The following is a 17351-nucleotide window of genomic DNA, read 5'->3' as shown; positions in this document are numbered from 1 at the left end:
CTAGTTCCATCCACATCACTGCAAATGGCAAGTTTTCTTTTTTTTGATGGCTGAGTAGTATTCATATATATATATATATATATACATATATATATGTGTATATATATATATACATATATATATGTATATATATATATATATATCACATCTTCTTTATCCATTCATCTGTCAATGGACATCAGGGCTCTTTCCATAGTTTTCTATTGTGAACATTGCTGCTATAAACATTGGGGTGCAGTGCCCCTTGGGGTCACTACATTTGTATCTTTGGGGTAAATACCCAGTAGTGCAATTGCTGGGTTGTAGGGTAGCTCTATTTTTAACTTTTTGAGGAACTGTTTTCCAGAGTTGCTGAAATAGCTTGCATTGCCACCAGCAGTATAAGAGGGTTCCCCTTTCTCTGCATCCTTGCTAAAATCTGTCGTTTCCTGGCTTGTTAATTTTAGCCATTCTGACTGGTGAAGATATTGGGTATCTTATAGTGCTCTGATTTGTATTTCGCTGATGCCAAACGATGTCGAGCATTTTTTCATGTGTCTGTTGGCCATTTGGATGTCTTCTTTGGAGAAATGTCTTCTGCCCATTTCTCGATTGAATTATTTGTTCCTTAGGTGTTGAGTTTGTTAAGTTCTTAATAGATTTTGGATACTAGCCCTTTATCTGATATGTCATTTGCAAATATCTTCTCCCATTCTGTTGGCTGTCTTTTGGTTTTGTCGACTATTTCCTTTGCTGTGCAAAAGCTTTTTATCTTGATGAAGTCCCAATAGTTCATTTTTGCCTTTGTTTCCCCTGCTTTTGGAGACGTGTCAAGGAAGAAGTTACTGCAGCCAAGGTCACAGAGGTTGTTGCCTGTATGTTCTAGGATTTTGAAGGATTCCTCACATTTAAGGTCTTTCTGCCATTTTGAGTCTATTTTTATGTATAGTGTTAGGAAATGGTCCAGTTTCATTCTTCTGCATGTGGCTGTCCAATTTTCCCAACACCGTTTGTTGAAGAGACTGTCTTCCATTGGATATTCTTTCCTGTTTTGTTGAATTTAGTTGAACAAAGAGCTGAGGGTCCATTTCTGGGTTCTCTATTCTGTTCCATTAATCTATGTGTCTGTTTTTGTGCCAGTACCATACTGTCTTGATGATTACAGCTTTGTAATAGAGCTTGAAGTCTGGCATTGTGATGCCACCAGCTTTGGTTTATTTTTTTTTTCAACACTCCTCTGGCTATTTGGGGTCTTCTCCAGTTCCAGACATTCATGATTTTATTTATTTGGGTCCTTTCTCTTTTTTTTTTTTTTTTTTTGGTAAGTCTGGCCTGGGGTTTATCAATCTTATTCTTTCGAGAACCACCTCCTAGGGACACCTGGGTGGCTCAGTTGGTTAAGTGTCTGCCTTTGGCTGAGGTCATGATCTCAGGGTCTTGGGATCAAGTCCCACATTGGGCTCCTTGCTCAGCTGGGAGCCTGCTTCTCCCTCTGCCTGCCACTCCCCCTGCTTGTGCTCTCTCTCTCTCTGACAAAAAAATAAATAAAATCTTTAAAAAAAAAAAAAGACCCATCTTCTAGTATTATTGATCTGTTCTGCTGTTCTTTTGGTTTCTATTTCATTGATTTCTGCTCCAATCTTTATTAATTATCTTCTCCTGCTGGGTTTAGGCTTTATCTGCTGTTTTTTCCCCAGCTCCTATAGGTGTAAGGTTAGGTTGTATATTTGAGGCCTTTCTTGTTTCTTGAGAAAGGCTTGTATTTGCTATATACTTCCCTCTTAGAACTGCCTTTGCTGTATCCCAAAGGTTTTGAACAGTTGTGTTTTCATTTTCATTTGTTTCCATGAATTTTTTTATTTTATTATGTATGTTAATCACCATACATTATATCATTAGTTTTTGATGTAGTGTTCCATGATTCATTGTTTGCATATAATACCCAGTGCTCCATTCAATACATGTCCCTTTAATACCCATCACCAGGCTAACCCATTCCCCCACGCCCCTCCCCTCTAGAACCCTCAGTTTGTTTCTCAGAGTCCATAGTCTCTCATGGTTCATCTCCCCCTCCGATTATTCCCCCTTCAATTTTCCCTTCCTACTATCTTCTTTTTTTTTTTTAAACATATAATGTATTATTTGTTTCAGAGGTACAGGTCAGTGATTCAACAGTCTCACACAATTCACAGTGCTCACCATAGCACATATCCTCCCCAATGTCTATCATTCAGCCACTCCATCCCTCCCAGCCCCCACCACTCCAGCAACCCTCAGTTTGTTTCCTGAGATTAAGAATTCCTCATATCAGTGAGATCATATGATACATCTCTTTCTCTGATTTACGTATTTCGCTTAGCATAATACCCTCTAGTTCCATCCATATCGTTGCAAATGGCAAGAGTTTGGTTTTTTTTATGGCTGTGTAATATTCCATTGTATATATATACCACATCTTCTTTATCCATTCATCTGTTGATGGATATCCTGGCTCTTTCCAAAATTTGGCCATTGTAGACATTGCTGCTATAAACACTGGGGTGCACGTACCCCTTCGGATCAAAGCTTTGGCACAGCAAAGGAAACAATCAACAAGACCCATTGATTCTTTAGTAGGATGTTCTTTAGCCTCCATGTATTTTAGTTCTTTTCAAATTTCCTCTTGTGATTGAGTTCAAGTTTCCAAGCATTGTGGTTTGAAAATATGCAGGGAATGATCCTAATCTTTGGTACTGGTGGAGACCTGATTTGTGAGCCAGGATGAGATCTATTCTGGAGAAAGGCCCATGTGCACTCGAGAAGTCTGTTGCTTTAGGATGGAATGCTCTGAATATATCTGTGAAGTCTGTCTGGTCCAGTGTGTCATTCAAAGTTATTTCCTTGCTGATCCTCTGCTTAGATGATCTGTCCATTGCAGTGAGTGGAGTGTTAAAGTCCCCTACTATTATTATATTATTATCAATGTGTTTCTTTAATTTTGTTATTAATTAGTTTATATAATTGGCTGCTTCCATGTTAGGGGCCTAAATATTCACAATTGTTAGATCTTCTTGTTGGAAAGACCCTTTAATTTTGATATAGTGTCCTTCCTCATCTCTTATTACAGTCTTTGGTTTAAAATCTAATTTGTCTATGGGGTGCCTGGGTGGCTCAGTCGTTAAGCGTCTGCCTTCGGCTCAGGTCATGATCCCGGGGTCCTGGGATCGAGCCCCGCATCGGGCTCCCCGCTCGGCAGGAAGCCTGCTTCTCCCTCTCCCACTCCCCCTGCTTGTGTTCCCTCTCTCACTGTGTCTCTCTATCAAATAAATAAATAAAATCTTTAAAAAAAAAATTCGTTAAAATCTAATTTGTCTGATATAAGGATTGCTACCCCAGCTTTCTTTTGGTGTCTGTTAACATGAAAAATGGTTTTTTACTCCCTCACTTTCAATCTGGAGGTGTCTTTAGGTCTAAAATTAATCTCTTGCAGACAGCATATTGATGGGTCTTGCTTTTTTTATCCAATCTAATACCCTGTGTCTTTTGATTGGGGCATTTAGCCCATTTGCATTCAGAGTAACTATTGAAAGATATGAATTTAGTGCCATTGTATTACCGGTAAAGTCACTGTTTCTGTATATTGTCCCTGTTCCTTTCTGGTCTATGTTACTTTTGGGCTCTCCCTTAGCTTAAAGGATCCCCTTTAATATTTCTGCAAGGTTGGTTTGGTGATCAAAAATTCTTTTAGTTTGTTTGCCCTGGAAGCTTTTTATCTCTTCTTCTATTTTTTTTAATTTTTTTTTAAATTTTTTTATATCTCTTCTTCTATTTTGAATGATAGCCTTGCTGGATAAAGTATTCTTGGCCGCATATTTTTCTCAATTAGCACCCTGAATATGTCATGCCAGTCCTTTCTGGCCTGCCAGGTCTCTGTGGATAGGTCTGCTGCCAGTCTAATGTTTCTACCGTTGTAGGTTACAGATCTCTTGTCCCGAGCTGCTTTCAGGTTTTTCTCTTTGTCTCCGAGACTTGTGAGTTTTACTATTAGATGTCAGGGTGTTGACCTATTTTTATTGATTTTGAAGGGGGTTCTCTGTGCCTCCTGGACTTGGATGCCTGTTTCCTTCCCCAGATTAGGGAACTTCTCCACTATAATTTGCTCCAATATACCTTCTGCCCCTCTGTCCTCTTCCTCTTCTTCTGGGATACCAATTATTCTAATGTTGTTTCACTTTATGATATCACTTATCTCTCAAATTCTCCCCCATGATCCAGTAATTGTTTATCTCTCTTTTTCTCAGCTTCTTTATTCTCCATCATTTTGTCTTCCATAGCACTAATTCTCCCTTCTGCCTCATTTATCCTAGCAGTTAGAGCCTCCATTTTTTACTGCATCTCATTAATAGCCTTTTTGATTTAGACTTGATTAGATTTTGGTTCTCTTATTTCTCCAGAAAAGGATTCTCTAGTGTCTTCTATGCTTTTTTCAAGCCCAGCTAGTATTTTTATAATTGTTATTCTGAACTCTAGTTCCGACATCTTACTTAGGTCCATACTGATCAGGTCCCTGGCAGTCAGTACTGCCTCTTGTTCTCTTTTTTGAGGTGAGTTTTTCTATCTTGTCATACGGTCCAGCAAAGAATAGATGAGAGAAAAAAATACTAAAATGGCAACAATGACCCCAGAGAAATATACTCTAGACAAATCAGAAGAGACCCGAAACTGGAGAAAAATTAAAAAAAAAAAAAGGGAATAAATCAGACAGGTGAAGAATAGAGCAATACACTGGATCCTGCGTGTATTTTGGTCTGTGTGTTAGAAAACTAGATCCCAAAATAAAGAAAGAAAAGCCTATATATGTACAAAAATAAAATTAAATACAATGAAAGGATAGGCTGTAACTGTAAAAATGAAAATTAAAAGACAAAAATAAAAAGAAGTACTATAAACAGGTGAACAGAACAGAGCAATACACTATTATCCTGAGTGTATTTTGGTGGGTTTGTTAGAAGAAACTACATCTCAAAATTGTAAAGAAAGAAAAACCATGGGGCGCCTGGGTGGTTCAGTCGTTAAGCCTCTGCCTTCAGCTCAGGTCATGATCCCAGCATCCTGGGATCGAGCCCCACATCAGGCTCCCTGCTCAGCAGGAAGCCTGCTTCTCCCTCTCCCACTCCCCCTGTTTGTGTTCCCTCTCTCGCTGTGTCTCTCTCTGTCAAATAAATAAATAAAATCTTTAAAAAAAAAAGAAAAATATATATACAAAAATAAAATTAAATACATGGAAAGGATAGAATGTAACTGTAAAGATGAAAATTTAAAAAGATTTTAACAAAACAAATAAAAGGAAGGAGGAGGGGGAGGAAAGAGAGAATATGATCAGACAGGTAAAGAGAACAGAGTCATATACTAGATTCTGGGTGTATTTTGGTCTGTTAGAAACACTGTATTCCAAAAGCATAAAGAAAGAAAAAAAATTACTTTTCTATTTGTAGAGTTGCAGCTATTCTTTTCTTAAATCTCCAGTTGAAGCTGCATGTGTTCAGAATGATTTGGTAGCTATCTAGCTGAATTCCTGGGACAAGACGAAACTGGTCTCCTACTCCTCTGCCATCTTGGACTCCTCCCCCCTAGTCTCCAGATCTTGTCCTTTGTATTCAAAGATGAATCTATAAAACCTACTGTCATGATAGCTTGTTATGTTTACAAAATCAAATATGGGACTCCCATTCTTTTCAACATAAAGTACTCATGTAAATCTTCTAAATAGTGCCTATCTGCTGGGTTTCCAGCTCTAAGCAGGTCTGCTAATTGCTCCCATGAAGGTTAAGTGCTTTGAAATGCATAAAATGAGGGGCACCTGAGTGGCTCAGTCAGTTAAGCATCTACCTTCAGCCCAGGTCATGATCCCAGGGTCCTGGGATTGAGTCCCACATTGGACTCCTTGCTCAGCAAGGAGCCTGTTTCTCCTTCTGCCTCTGCCTCTCTCTCTCTCTGTCTCTCATGACGAAATAAATAAAATCTTAAAAAAAAAAGGAATGCATAAAATGTAAGACAGATTGAGGAATACAGAGGATAGATCACAGATATGGTAACCAAGTACAGTAAAATCTTAATGGTAGTATCTAGTCAGCGAATAAATGAGTGTTCACCTTAAAATTCTTTTAATCCTCCTTTATGGTTGAAAATTTTCATAACAAAATGTTGGAAAAATTTTACACAAAACTTATCAGGGGCATAGCTCTTGAATAAATGATACAATATAGACTCCTACTGAGTCAAAGATAGAGAACAAATTAAACATGATGTCCTTATAGAGTCCCTTAAATTTCATTTAGGAAAAAGTAATACTACTTTAAAAAGGCAAAATTTGTTAGAAGGTTATTCATAACTCCTACAAGGGAGAAATTTAAAATAAGTTTTAATGGTCCCTGTGAAACTTAATTTTCTATATGATCTGTAGTCAGTTTTAATTGTTATTCCTGGGGGATGGATAGAAGGAAAGGACAGGGAAGAAAAGAAATGTATCAGAAATTTATAAAAATCAAAGTCAAAGATAATGAGAAAAAAGGAAAACAGCAAACTTCTTTGGCAGAATGTTTTGTCTGCATGACTCTTTCTCCTGTTTTTAGCTATTTCTAAGGGACTACTAGTTCTCCAGGGCATGTCAGATTATATAGACCCTAACAAAAGGAATTTGGTTCTACAGCCTTTACTCTTTAATTCCCTGTCTTCCATACCCTTAAGTCCATGAAGAGGTTTTTGAAAATGGCATTCCTCTATACCAAAGTTTCTCAATCTTGGCACTACTTATATTTTGGGCTGGATAATGCCCCACTGTGGGAAGCTATCCTGTGCATTATAGGATGTTCAGTAGTACCCCTTGCTTCTACACACTAGATGCCAGCAGCACTGCCCTCCCTCCCCCACCGTCTCATGTGTGACAACCAACAGTGTCTCCAGATCTACCACAGGCCCGAAATGGGCAAAATCACCACCGCTGAGAACTCTGCTATACATCCACAAGAAAAATCTCTAAATCTTGTAACACTGCTAAACACTGTAACATTCTTAAAACGACCAACTTGTATAAACACCCACATTTCCCAGAGTGAATCCTGATCTGAAACCTTAATAAATATTAAGAGGTTGAAGTTCAACTCAAACAATGTAAAGTATAAGCTGGCTGAAAAATGAACTTTTTTTCTCATGCTACTGATATTTTCACACCAGATGTGGAAGGAATAATGACTATAAATATCAGAAATTAAAGATTAGAGATAACATAAACAGTGGTAGCATTTTAATAAGGATTCAATTGAATATATACATTAAAAGCATAAGATTGTTTCTAAAAGGGAATCAGACTTTGGTCAATATTATGAAGACTACTGATATTAGCGATGACGGGATTACTGAATAAAATTTTATGCCTCTGATCCAAAGTTTCAAATTTCAAAGCATTATTTTTTCTTTTGAGTATGCCATGCAGTCTAGATTTTTATGTTATAATTAGTAGGCAGGGCTGACTTTGGAGCTAGACAACAGGATTTTGGATTCTGTGTTTAGCATTTATTATCTCTGTGATTTTGTGAAAATTACTTAAACTTCTGTCTCTGTTTCCTCCCCTTGAAAATTAGGAGTAAAGAATGTTATCTAGAGTAATACTGAGGATTAAATGAGTTAATACATTCAACAGTGTAATGTGCTTACAACAAAGTGCAATAGAAATTAGCCATTATCAGTTCAGTCCATATGAGAGTCTCACTGCCAAAAATTAAAATAGGAGACCTGGATATTCATTCCAAATATCAAATACAAAAAATGAGAAAAAGTACATATTAAAGTACTCATAAAATGGTATGAACTTACCTAGAAAAACAAAAAAATATGCATCTAAGAGGTAAATGGTAAAGAAAGAAAGAAAAAACAGAGCACTGAAAAACTATAGAAATTAGGAAGAAAAGCAAATGACTTACAGGACAGATTCCAGGCCCTGATTTCCAGACTCTTACCAGACATATTGGAACCACCTAATATGCATGCTACTTTATAGTTATGTAATTTAATTTAATTCTCACAATAAACTGCCAAAGAGCTATAGCTTCCCTGCCCTCTACCCCCAATTTCACTAGTTGAGATTAGTAGCTGAGCCTCAAACAGTTAAGTAACTTAAAATAGTCATACTGAAGACAAGTGTCATGATACTAAATATGTATGATATTTCAAATTATATCCAGCTTTATTAAAATGCAGTTACATTTCAAAATATTCTTTAGTAAAGAGATTCTTATGTATCTACATTTGAAAGCAGTCTGTCCCTAAATTTTTTTCATTAGAGGCCTGAAACTTTCCAGCACAATTCTTAGCTTTCGCAGTCGTGTGAGCCTCAGTAGCACTGATCTCTCAGTTCCTGTTCCATCATTAGTAAAATTAATACAATATCCCTATCCTTGCTGATTCCAGAGGCAAAGAATAAAGTAACAGAAGTGAAAGTGATTTGATAAATCTACATCAGAAATTTGTATTTCCTGAGTCATGTCCTTTTCTCAACCCTTAAGGTGACACGGACACATGAAGATGGGGAATTATTCAGCTGTGACTGAATTCTTTCTGGTGGGACTTTCCCGATACCCAGAGCTCCACCTTTTTCTGTTTATGATCTGCCTCATCACGTATGTGATAATTCTGCTGGGAAAGAGCCTCCTCATTATCATCAGCATACTGGATTCTCGTCTCCACACCCCCATGTACTTCTTCCTTGGAAACCTCTCATTCCTGGACATCTGTTACACATCATCGTCCATTCCTCCGATGCTCATCATATTTAGCTCTGAGAGAAAATCCATCTCCTTCATTGGCTGTGCTCTGCAGATGGTTGTCTCCCTTGGGTTGGGTTGCACTGAGTGTGTCCTCTTGGCTGTGATGGCCTATGATCGGTATGTGGCCATCTGCAACCCACTGAGGTACCCCATCATCATGAGCAGAGTGCTTTATGTGCACATGGCTGCCTGGTCCTGGATCATAGGCTGTCTGAATTCCTTAGTGCAAACAGTCCTGACAATGGTGTTACCTTTCTGTGGGAATAATGTCATCGACCATCTTTACTGTGAGATCCTGGCCCTTCTTAAACTCATTTGCTCAGATATTGCCATGAATGTGCTTATCATGACAGTGGCAAGTACTGTTTTATTGGTGATTCCTCTGCTGTTAATTTTCGTCTCCTATGTTTTTATCCTCCGTTCCATCCTTAGAATTAATTCTGCTAAGGGGAGAAAGAAAGCTTTTTCTACCTGCTCAGCCCACCTGACTGTGGTTATCTTATTCTATGGTTCAGCCCTTTTTATGTACATGAAGCCCAAGTCAAAGGACACCAAAGTATCTGATGAAATCATTGGACTGTCTTATGGAGTGGTAACCCCGATGTTGAACCCCATCATCTACAGCTTGAGGAATAAGGAGGTGAAAGAGGCTGTGAAGAAAGTCCTGAGCAGGTATCTGCATCTGTGGAAAATATAAAAGGTCTTCAGGCATGTGATATCCTCAGTGTGAGACCAGATCAGACCTTTTGTGTTCACAGATGAAGTCACCGAACCCAGTGTTAAGAGAACTTATCTGCTCTGGTTAAGCGTCTGCCTTCAGCTCAGGTCATGATCCCAGGGTCCTGGGATCAAGTCCCACATCGGGCTCCTGGCTCAGCGGGGAGCCTTCTTCTCCCTCTCCCTCTGCCTCTCCCCCTGCTCATGCTCACTCTCTCTCTCTCTGTATCTCTGTGTCTCAAATGAATAAATAAAATCTTTAAAGAAAAAAAAAAAGAAATTATCTGCTCGTAAGTCCAAATACAGGACTTACATTCTTTTCAACACAGAATTCTCATGTGAGCCTTCTGAATAGTGTCAAGTCTGCAATTTCTAGTTGTATGCAGTTCTGCCATTTGGTCCCATACAGGGCACATGTCTTTTCCTCAAAATAAATCTCTCTCTCCTCTCTCTCTCTCTCTTTCTCGTTAAAGCAAATCCCTCTAGTTACAGTGATTCATTTAGCATAGCAGGTGAGGTCTGCCTGGCTAATCAAACTCAATCCAAGAATGCTGTCTCAGTCTAAGAGGCACTCTTCCTGCTGAGATTACTAAACTGGTAAAATGTGAACCTGGGCCAATCTCTGTCGATAAGAGCAGGGAGCCTATCTGAGAGGCAAAGAGGTGTTGAGAGAAGGAGGGAGAGTGTGTTGTGTGATCCTACTATTTTAAGTCTTTGATCCAGTTGTACCTAACATCAGTTCACAATTATTCTTTTTAGCTATACCAGTCAATAAATTACCTTTTTATAAAAAACCAATTTTGAGTTGGATTTTCATCACTTACAATCCTAGAGTCTTAACTAAAGCATTTCTTTGTATTCCCTCTTTCCACTTATATTTTTGAGGCTAATTACATGAGGATATGTTCCCTGAGTGGTCCCAAGTTCTCCAGCCTTCAGGGGCTCTCTCCTTCCTTTAACAACTAAATAATCTAATTTCTAGTCTGTGTGCCTACAGGCATTCCAGTCACCTACCCAATAATTTCTGAGGAGTGTTTACATTTTCCTAGTTTGTGGTTTTCATTTTATGTCAGACTATTCTAAATTTCTTTATCATTCCTCTCTGGATAAAGTGGTAAAAAAGTGGCATTTGTGAAACATGATGAAAATAAGAGGTGACGTATGCATACCTCTTGCATACCTCTGTGTTGTTTAAGCTCTCAACAATACATTTTGCCCACAAAGAATAAACATAAATCTCCTAAATATCCACATTCAAAAAGACCACTATGTTTAACACCTTTACTTAGACTTGAAAATAACATAAAGGGACCATGATCACTATGAAAAATAAAGCAGTATTAAATATTACTGTTCTTGGTATCTATTAGCCATCCCCCTTCATATGGGCCCTCCAAAGTCAATTTTCGTCTTTAGTTCCTGTCCTGCTACAAGACTGATAGTTTCTATTGATTTCCTTCCTCCATAAGAATCAGGAGTTCTCTCAATAAAAATGAATGGATGTGTTACTCAAAGCATTCCTCAGCACGGTCCTTCTCAAAATGGAGAGTGAGCTTACCCCAAAAGCAGACTGCAGATTCTACTCTTAGAGCTACAGGAAAGAACTTCAGGAATTTTTTTTTAAAAACAGTGCTTCCTCACCAGCAAAGATTTAGAAATACTGAAGCCCAATATACAACCACCTTGAGTAATATGTTGTTTGTGAAAATACATCAATACACTTTCAATAAAAAGCCAAAGAAAGAAAGAATCCAACCATTGCCTGCCTTCTATTATTACTATTAGAAGTATTATTACAACCTGGAATCCACATAGTTCATTCTTAACAAAGAAACAGAATCCAACAATCTAAAGGGGATAGGTATTAAAGAGGGCACATACTGAATGGAGCACTGGGTGTTATGCACAAACAATGAATCATGGAACACTACATCAAAACTAATGATGTAATGTATGGTGATTAACATAAATTAAAAAAATAAATAAAGTAATTTTAACATCCCCTATTCGGGTTTCCTAAAAACTTCCAATACCACAGCAATCTAATAAAAGGTCCATTTGCATTACAGCCCACAACTGCTTTGGGGTATCTCCTTCAACCATTTCCTAAAACCCAGTCTTCCTGCTGTTTTCTCCCTGTCTTTTCCCCCCATCTCACCCTTCCTTAATCACAGTAGCCTCTTTCAAGTAAAATAAGAGTCTGCCCTCCAAGGGCAAGGGACTTGGAGAAAGATGGGTTTTGAAAGAAGTAAGAAATAGGGGTCTAAGTTATGTGAAAACAGTTGTTAAAATTCCCAAGGTAAGAATTTTTGTCCTACATATGTCACCTCTTATTTTCATCACGTTTCACAAATGCCACTTTTTTACCACTTTATCAGCTCCTCCAGGAAGAAACGGTTTCTTCCCCTTCTTCTTCCATTCTTCCATAGATTTTTAAGTGCACTTCTATTACATTTCTTATTACAGTGTATTTTATGTATTCGATATGGCATAGTTAAAAATAAAAAAACACAGGGCTTTTACAAACTCTTAATTCTCCAATTTACGAAGATTATAAATTTAATCTATTAGATTCTTCATTTGTCCTGACATCAAATGTGGACTTCAGTCTCTAAATAGTGGAACTATTATTCAGAAGGTTTTATGAGTATTGAATAAGAAAAATAAAAAAGCAAAATGTCTTATTCAGTGCTTGGCTAATACCAGGCAATGAATAATATACTCTCCCCTTAGTTCTTCCAGGACATGTCTGTCTCTTCTAATAGACTGTGGGCTCTCTGAGGGTAAGATATGAGTAATATTTATTTTAGGGCCTCGTTGCCTAGAAGAGGCATTCATTCAGCATTTATAAATTCATGTATGAATGAATGTGCGATTGTCTTCTTATGCTGCAGGTAAACAAGCTGATTTGTCATTGCCTAACTAATCCTCATGACTGCTGCCTCTGCATCTTTGCTGATGCCATTATCTCCATCTAAAATTGCCCTCATTTTAACCTATCTATAAAAATTCAAAGTGCCCCTCAAAAAAGTTTCCTCTGACTTAAAGCCTTTTATTATTGTGCTGACAAGATTCTACCTCTTCTACCAAGTTAAATTCCTATAGCAATCTATTTCAACTTTGGGGTATTTATTATGTGAAGATATATTCCTTTTGATTATGTACACAATATATTGGTTGATTTATTGAAATGTCATTAGAAGCAGAACCTGTGGGAAAAAAAAGAAGATAGCAGGAAGGAAAAATGAAGGGGGGGAAATCAGAGGGGGAGACGAACCATGAGAGATGATGGACTCTGAGAAACAAACTGAGGATTCTAGAGGGGAAGGGGGTGGGAGGATGGGTTAGCCTGGTGATGGGTATTAAAGAGGGCACGTACTGAATGGAGCACTGCGTGTTATACGCCAACAATGAATCATGGACCACTACATCAAAAACTAATGATGTAATGTATGGTGATTAACATAACATAATAAAAAAAATAAAATAAAATGCTTACAAAAAAAAAAGCAGCAGAACCTGTGAGTTATTTGTCTTACTAGTCCCACAAATATTAACAAGTGGGCTTCAATCAATACACTGATAATTTGGATTTTGCTTTTTGTATAAAGTGTATTAGTTTTTAAAATAGAGTTTTCATAGAATATGAGCAGTATACTGTTATATGTGATACATATAACTAACAATAATCCTGGTTAAAATAATATTCCATCTGTCATATATATGGTTTTGTTCATTCTAGGCATCAGAAGTTTGATTGTAGTAAATCAGAGTCCATGTAACCACTGTACATACATATAATTCCTTAATTAGTTTAATGAGCTTATAGCTTGATAATGACAAAAATTAAAAGACACTGATATACAGAATACTGACTCCTACATATGTCCTGAGATCTAATCTAATAAGCATTTCAAATATAGTATGTCCAAAACAGAAATCTTGGTTTTTCCCATCCCCAAACTATTTCTCCTCATCTTCCCCATCTCAGGAACTGGCAATGCCATACACTCACATCCAATCCACCACCAAATCCTACCAACTCTATCTTCAAAATTTACTCTGAATCTGACCACATCTATTGCTACCACTCTAGTTCAAACTACCATCATCTCATCTGAGCTACTACAATGGCTTTCTGAATCACATCCCTGTTCTACTTTGGTTTTTCTACAATCTACTCTCTGCACAGCAGCCCGAGTGTTGTTTCTAGAAAAGTATATACTGAAGTTCTAGAACAGGTAAAAATTAATCACTGGTATTTTTAAAATCAGAACAGTGGCTGCCTATGTGGGAGAGGGATGAAGCTGAGTATCTACTGGGTCGGGGCATGGGGGAACTTTTCTAAGGTTATGTTTATGTTCTATGTCTTGACAGGAATTTGAGTGACAGGCATGCATATGTCAAAACTATGAATATCACTTTAATCATTATATCATGATTTTAATGTATATAAATTTTAAATTAAAATAGAACAGTAAACACATATAAGTTTAAACTATAGCTAATGATACACGTGCGGAAGTATTTAGGGAAAAAGGTAATGATGTCTACAGTTTATTCTGAAAGGCATCCCAAAATGACACTGATTTAATGGGGGAACAGAAAGATGAACAGACACTTAGATACTACATTTATTAACATTTAGATTTATTAACAAATTTAATAAAATGTTGGTAGTAAAATCTAGTTAGTAAATGTATGATGTTCAAAGTAAAATTGTTTCAGTTTTGCTTTATGTTTGAAATTTTTCATAATTCAATGGTGGAAAAAATTATACAAAGCCTGTTAGAATACAGCTCTTGAATACATGTATCAATGAATGAGGCAAGGGTAGAAACTGGATAAAAAAATAGTACTATTATAAATTCTCTTAAAATTAATGTAGGAAAAAGTTCCACTATTTTAAAAAGGCAAAACTTTTAGTAAGTTATTTACAACTATTACAAGAGAGAAATTAAAAATGAATTTTAATGGTCCCTGTGAAATTTAATTTTCTATACTGAACTCTTAGGGTTTCAGTTGCTATTCCTGAGGGATGGATGCAAGGAGAGGAGAAAGAAAGGGGAGAAAAGAAATATATCAGAAGATTTACCAGAATCAGGCCCTAAGGCAATAAGGAAAAAGGAAACAGCAAACATTTTTGGCAAGATGTGTTATTGCCACATTCCTTCATGTGTTTTTGGCTATTTCTGAGGGGACTACTAATTCCTCAAGAATGTCAGATGCACAGACCTTAGCAAAAGAAATTTAGTTCTTTCTACACCATTTATTTTGCAATTATACCTTTTTAATATAATTAAGGCCATAAAGTTTTAAATGCCATTCCTATATATTCACATAATAATCAACTGTATATCTTGTAACATCACTATTCTTAAAATGTTCAAGGTACATAATCACTCACATTTCCCAGGGTATTTTTTTGAAATGGAACTTTACTAAAAATTAAGAAGTTGAAGTTCATTCAAACAATGACAAACTCTTTCTTTTCTATGCTGCTCATATTCATACCAGATATGAGACAAACATTGACCATAAATGTGAGGCACTGTATGTTAAAGATAACATACATTAATAGTGGTTGTATTATAATAATGATTCTGGTGATTACTGAATATAAATGTTAATGTGTATGCTATAAGGCATAAGATTATTTAAAAATGGAAAATTAGACATTACTCGATGTAATACACACTTTTGGTATTAGTGATAAAAGGACTATTGAAAATAAATGTTATACTTCTCAACAAAAAGTTTAAATTTCATAGCATTTTGAAAGATAGTGTAAGTGCACAAGTCAGTGACTGAACAAATGAAAGAAACTATTGAAGCAAACCAGTTAAAACAACTTTAAGGACTATGTATCATACTGATCTTGGTTCAGAATGAAACTATGTTTTCATAAAGAAATAAATGCCTGTAAATTTAGATATCTTTTTGTTTAATGTCCTTAATTTTTCATACAGTACATTAAAATTCAGGAACATAAGCCAAAAAACTTAAAAACTTCCAGTGAAAAAGAGACAAATACCAAAATAATTATATAAAGGCACAAGGCAAAATAGATTTTAAGGGAGTACTTGTATCGCTTCTCGGCCTTTTGGCTAAGATCATGTGTAAGGGAGTACTTGTGCTCTGTATTTCTTAGGTTTATACTAGCCTAGGAAATTTTACATTCTAAAACTACTTGTCTTACTATAATGGTGAAATCATTAGAAGTCCTAAAAATGATTGGGCAGATGTATACAGTGTGTGCAAAACTGCATTATGTTTCAGTAGGTATGACATTAGTATTTGCCTTAAATTACTTCTCTAAGATGTCAAATTAGGAAATCCAAAGTGTACTTCTTTCTTTTCACAGTACAAAAAGGGAAATGATAATCCCTAGAATAAGGTTCTCTGTAAAGATGCTGCAAAAGATATCTTCCTCTCTGTTCTTTCATGTGTATAATACAGTTTAGATTTTTATAGTATGACTCACAAGATGCACTTAAATTTCAAAATCTAAAACTTATGAAAAGTCATTTTGAATTAGTATTTTTAAAATGTGTGATATTTACAAGAAAGGAAATCACTTTCTAAAATTAATATATAATAAATGTATAAGCATGTTTATAATTAGGCATGATATGAGTAAAATGAGTGCTAGAAAGGAACTATGGAAATTGGTCGAAGAATGTCATGATGCTTTCCACATAGAATATTTATTTAAGGTTTTCAAGAATGAAACAGAGTCTGTTCTTAATGATGCTCTTATTATATCTTAATGTCATAAAACATATATTTTTCTCAAATGCTTCAAAATTAAGAATAGACTAAAGCTGACATCAGTGAGAACAGAGGTCCAAAGTCAATGAAATGTATCTTCAAATTGTTCAAGCAAAATAACTGAAAACCCAGAATTTTGTATTAAACTATCTTTTGAGAGGCAAAATAAAGACAGTTTTAGAAAAAATGAAGAGATTTTTCCACAGACAAGCAAGAAAGAAATCGTCCCTAGATGAAAGGAATGGAATGAAAAAAACAACAGCTAATAAAGAAATTGGTAAATACATGAGTGAATCCAAACCACTACTGTAAAAGAGAGTGAAAGAGAGAGAGCAAGACAGCACTTGCAACTGGGGGTACTTAAAAACAAAGTAAAAATGAAACAAATAATATGGAAGATGATGGGAGGGATTAGAAATAAAAAATCAACATTTTAAGGTTCTCAGTATTATTCAGGAGGATTGTAGAGATATTAAGTAGAGATTATGTTAAGTTAAACAAACATCTTAAAAAATTATGGTAATCAAACAAGTGTGTCTGTGTGTGTCACTCTGCACTCAAACAGTAGAGAATGTTTTTAAACACAATAAAATATGTTTATAAAGCTTATGATGCATTATGAAAATAACCTAGTCTCAACAAATACAAGACAATATCATTCAAACCTCAATCTATGGCCATAATGCAACACTAGAAATCAATATCAAAGAAAAGCAAAGCCGGAGGTATCACAATTCCAGACTTCAAGTTCTACTACAAAGCTGTAGTTAATCAAAATAGTATGGTACTGGCACAAAAACAGACATAAAGATCAATGGGACAGAAGAGAAAAGCCAGAAATAAACCCACAATTATATGGTCAATTAATCTTCAAAAAGGAGGAAAGAATACGCATTTGGAAGACAGTCTCTTCAACAAATGGTGTTGGGAAAACTAGACCCAGCTACATGCAAAAGAATGAAACTGAATCACTTTCTTACACTATACACAAAAATAAACTCAAAATGGATTAAAAACCTAAATGTGAGACTTGAAACCATAAAAATTCTAGAAGAGAGCATAGGCAGGAATTTCTCTGACATT

At 36.1% G+C, this 17351-nt stretch overlaps 1 protein-coding gene across 1 annotated transcript; it reads left to right on the top strand.

Annotated features, from left to right (window-relative positions):
- The first annotated feature begins 4551 nt into the window (after positions 1-4551).
- On the top strand, positions 4552-9477 carry LOC113934341 (olfactory receptor 13D1). Its single transcript, XM_027615137.2, has 2 exons — positions 4552-4617; positions 8533-9477. Exon 2 carries the CDS (start codon positions 8533-8535, stop codon positions 9475-9477), a length of 945 nt encoding a protein of 314 aa, XP_027470938.1. The 5' UTR covers positions 4552-4617.
- The last annotated feature ends 7874 nt before the right edge of the window (positions 9478-17351 follow it).

The sequence above is a fragment of the Zalophus californianus genome, chromosome 13 (genome assembly GCF_009762305.2).
Source record: "Zalophus californianus isolate mZalCal1 chromosome 13, mZalCal1.pri.v2, whole genome shotgun sequence".
Taxonomy (NCBI): Eukaryota; Metazoa; Chordata; class Mammalia; order Carnivora; family Otariidae; genus Zalophus; species Zalophus californianus.
This window is presented reverse-complemented; position numbering and strand designations above follow the sequence as displayed.

Bases quoted from the DNA above. Each gene is read 5' to 3' on its own strand.
- LOC113934341 (XM_027615137.2), top strand. From the start codon at position 8,533: ATGAAGATGGGGAATTATTCAGCTGTGACTGAATTCTTTCTGGTGGGA.